At 46.5% G+C, this 3,841-nt stretch overlaps 2 protein-coding genes across 2 annotated transcripts; one reads left to right on the forward strand and one right to left on the reverse strand.

Moving 5' to 3' along the window:
• Positions 1–949: 949 nt before the first annotated feature.
• On the reverse strand, positions 950–2,873 carry COCCADRAFT_31517 (uncharacterized protein; the record flags this gene model as incomplete). The annotated part of the gene is made up of 6 exons (XM_007720710.1): positions 950–1,463; positions 1,518–1,673; positions 1,761–1,917; positions 1,988–2,342; positions 2,396–2,658; positions 2,705–2,873. The coding sequence occupies 6 exons, from the start codon at positions 2,871–2,873 to the stop codon at positions 950–952; spliced, it is 1,614 nt and encodes a 537-aa protein (XP_007718900.1).
• Positions 2,874–3,399: 526 nt separating this feature from the next.
• Positions 3,400–3,808, forward strand: COCCADRAFT_10424 (uncharacterized protein; the record flags this gene model as incomplete). Its single annotated transcript, XM_007720711.1, has 2 exons — positions 3,400–3,660; positions 3,722–3,808. 2 exons carry the CDS (start codon positions 3,400–3,402, stop codon positions 3,806–3,808), a joined length of 348 nt encoding a protein of 115 aa, XP_007718901.1.
• Positions 3,809–3,841: the final 33 nt, after the last annotated feature.

Consider the following 3,841-nt stretch of genomic DNA (forward strand, 5'->3'; position numbering starts at 1 on the left):
CTAGATCATTGGCTAAGGGGGAGTGTTGAAGATAGGAAATCTGGTGGCTGGGAACCAGCCACTCGAGTTTCTGCCACATATATACGTTTGCAGTATCCCTATCTTAGTTAGCCAATGAATCCATTATCCAACAGATATATGATGCGATAACTCCGCCCGTTAAAAAAGCCGGCATGAAGCCCGGCTACTTGAATGGTATCCCCTCCTCGGTAAATGAAGCTGCATAGGATTGGCTTAGAAGCTCCTTCGAGGGTCCTAGGGGGAAAGCATCAGCCTGCAAAGACACAAGGGTCACCGTTGCATGCAATGCTTACAGGGAACAGGAATCTCGTGTTAGTAGGAATATAGGCAGCATACAATCATTTCTACGCCCCCTTGATTACTGAACTCATTTTACCCTGTACCTCTATATGTTGTTTGAAAAGTTTTATTAGCTCAGATACCTATTACCAGCCCGATATCCTGTTGGCGAAGTAACTGAACTGAACCAAGTGCCTGTTTTGTAGACTTATCGATGAAATCATGTGCAGATATACGGCTAAGGAGCTCTTCTCAAATTCTTATTATCAATTAGTAGGCCGCTGATGGACCACTGGACTTCTGGTTGGAATTTCATCGATTACGGGTTATCAGACGTATCAAACTCCCGGCATGTTCTTGAATCTTGTTCATGACCCGCATTCATCGCGGGAAAGGGATGGTTATCGTCTATAAGCGCTATTCGATTTGTTTAAACCACGGCATTGCACATTGATGTACCTAATTGAATCTTTGAGCTGAACGTCCATGCCCCGATTTCCTATTTGAAGACTGCAAATGTGAATAGATTTCCTCGCTAGGTATCAAAATCATCTATAATACGTAAGAACGGAAAGGAATTTGTCTATAATTTTATTCATGTCCTAAGACTATCCTCGTAATCAACAAATTGACGAGCAGAATGACTTGTTCACTCATGTTTGGCTGCACGTGCAATCAATTCTCGAACAGATTTGTTCCATGCTTCTTCCATGACACTCTCGGCGTCGTATCCATACGCCCACCATTGGGTTACCGGATCACTCCACTGATTAGCGCTACTGGTAAATGGAAGACCTAATACCTCGGCAGACATTGCAGAATCTCTTGCCACTTGCTCTGGGCCATCAGGGAAGTGCCAAATGTACCCATTCACTGTACTAGCGTTTTGCATGTCTCCACACCGCTTCATCCGCTCTTTTTCAAACAATCGGAGGGCAAAAGGGAGTTGTTCGAGCGATGTAATCTTGTTAAGAACGACGGCGAGCGCGGCCCCGTCCTCCACAGCCATCGCGGCCCCTTGCGACATGTAGGGCAACATAGCATGGGCAGCGTCGCCTACAATGATAAGCCGAGATGAAGGCGAAGTCCACGTTTGGAGTGGGCGGCCAACTTTTAGAGGCCATTTGAGGCATTCATCGATAAGAGAGATGATCTTTGTGAGCCTAATTACTACCGTGAGAATCTATGACAGTCACATTTCTCCATAGTGCACTTACCTCGGATCCCATCCTTTGAATTCCTTCTGGACATCTTCTTTGAGAAACCTTTTTGCCCAACTCGCTGGATTGGAATGGTCGATATGAGACAAGACCATGTTAAATGACTCTCCGCCCGCAATCGCATAGGTCATGACATGTCGGTCTTCGCCAATCCTATTACTTGTGTGTTAGAAAGTTCAACTCTTTGCTCAAAGATCATCCAGGGGCTGATGAAGGTTTATTGCCATGAGGTTTACGTACCAGATGTTCAGAGCTGGCTTGTCTAACATCGAAGCGATGTCTGGGTCCTCTTTCATTCTTGCGATAGGGACTGTAGCTCTGTAGGCTGCAAAGCCGTGAAAATCTGGCTCATTATTGGTATCAGGAAATAGTGTTGCCCGTGCCGCTGAGTTGATTCCTGTCCAAGCAGCATTAGCACATTCAGCTTATGCTGGGTTAGATCAATGCCAAGAGTGATATTAACCTACCGTCCGCGGCTATGATGAGATCTCCATGAATCCTTTGGCCGCTCTCCAACACTACTGAGCCCTTGCTATCTTCGTACTCTTTGACTCTGCACCCGAGTTTCACCGACACACCGGGTTCCAACGCCCGCTGGTACAGTGCCTCATGGAAATGCGCGCGATGAAGCACATAGTACGGCACGTCGAAATCGTCTTGGAAAGTCTGCCCTAGAGCTGTGTATCCAATTGTGTTGCCGGTCTCCCAACGACGGAAATATATGCCCTCAGGTTGGACTGCGTCCTTGTGCAGGTGCTGAAGTACATTCCAGCGCTGGAGGAGTCGTCCGGAGTTTGGAGGAATCTGAATGCCTGCACCAACCTATAAGGGCGTGAGCAGGCGTGGACTTATAAGAAACAAACATGTTTTCTAACCTCACCGAGTTGGGAAGCCTGCTCCAGTAGCCGCACTGAATGTCCTCGTCTGCTGAGAGCAACGGCAAGTGACAGTCCACACAGCCCTGCACCCACAATTACGATATTTAACTTGACTTGGGCTTGCTGGGACGATGGCCGAATATTATTGATTTCTTCAGAAGCTGAGTGTTCGGTGCCCACTCTCTTGAGAAACCGAAGAGCTTGGGACGGGTAGGTTGTCGGCAGATATACCGTGTAGCGGCTGCTCGCAGTCTTCCTATCTTTTATACACGCATGTAAGTGGTGTGAACTATTATTAGAGCTTACACCGTTCACTTTTGATGTATCCATAGTCACGACGGACGTATTGTGTAATATTGTCAGATGTTCTGCTGTTCTGTTGAAAATGGAACCTTTTAACACGAAAAGAGGCGAGATTGATGGTTACTTGGTCCCAGACTCGCGTATGTATGCCAGTCAACGTATTGAAAAACATAGAAGAAGTATAAGACTAGGGTTAAGATGGCAGAATAAGCTTGATCACTAACTCCGCCGCATCCGGGGAGATAAATCTGTCATCGGCAGTTATCCTTTTCCGGTGAGCCGTAGCGGTTTAAGAAAGCGCATATACGGGCCGTAGGGGAATTTATACTGATTCTTGATCTATTTACAACCCTTTTTTCAATACGCGCGTCGCCGAACGTATCAGTGTAAGTTCAATATCATCGAAGATGCTGAACAGCCCTATCATTACCAACAAGAGGACCAAACCTGGCTGACTTAGTGTGTATTGCACTCTTAACTCCCCAGTGCTCCATCTTCCTATTGATAGACTTTACGTATGCTACCACTACCCCGCATATTTGGGGATGTAGAAAGTAATAGAATAACCCAGGTTCTGCAACTTCATGCAAAGCCTACTTCGAGGTGCTGCAACTCCCCACTAACAAAAGTAGCAATTTTCTCTTGACAAGCTACTTGACTCCTCACTATCATCTTTTGCATATGACCAGCCATCCGTCATGGCCTCTTCGCAGCTCATCAAAGATGAGATTGTTCAGACCGTTGTTGCCCACCACCATGGGCTGCCTCTCTTGCCACAACCAAGTGACGACGATAGAGATCCGTTGCGATGGCCACGCAAGTTGAAACTAGCGGCGTTTACTGCTACAGCTTTCTTCAATTTCACAGGAAACTTCGCAAGCTCTGGTCTCTCTGTCGCGACACCAGTACTCCAAGCACAATTTCAAAAGTCACCTAATCAAATCAATAGCCTTCTTACTGTTAGTGGATCGAACTGAGCACATAGTTGTCGTCGTGTAGGCATGCTTACGCATCAAACAGTACAACTTCCTCCTTCTGGGCATTGGCAACCTTGTCTGGGTGCAGAGTTCGCAACAAGTAAGTAACTTGGAAGCCTTGCTTGCTTAACTTGGTGCCAAGCCAATTCAAGTAAGTCAAGTT

The sequence above is a fragment of the Bipolaris zeicola genome (assembly GCF_000523435.1).
Source record: "Bipolaris zeicola 26-R-13 unplaced genomic scaffold scaffold_590, whole genome shotgun sequence".
Taxonomy (NCBI): Eukaryota; Fungi; Ascomycota; class Dothideomycetes; order Pleosporales; family Pleosporaceae; genus Bipolaris; species Bipolaris zeicola.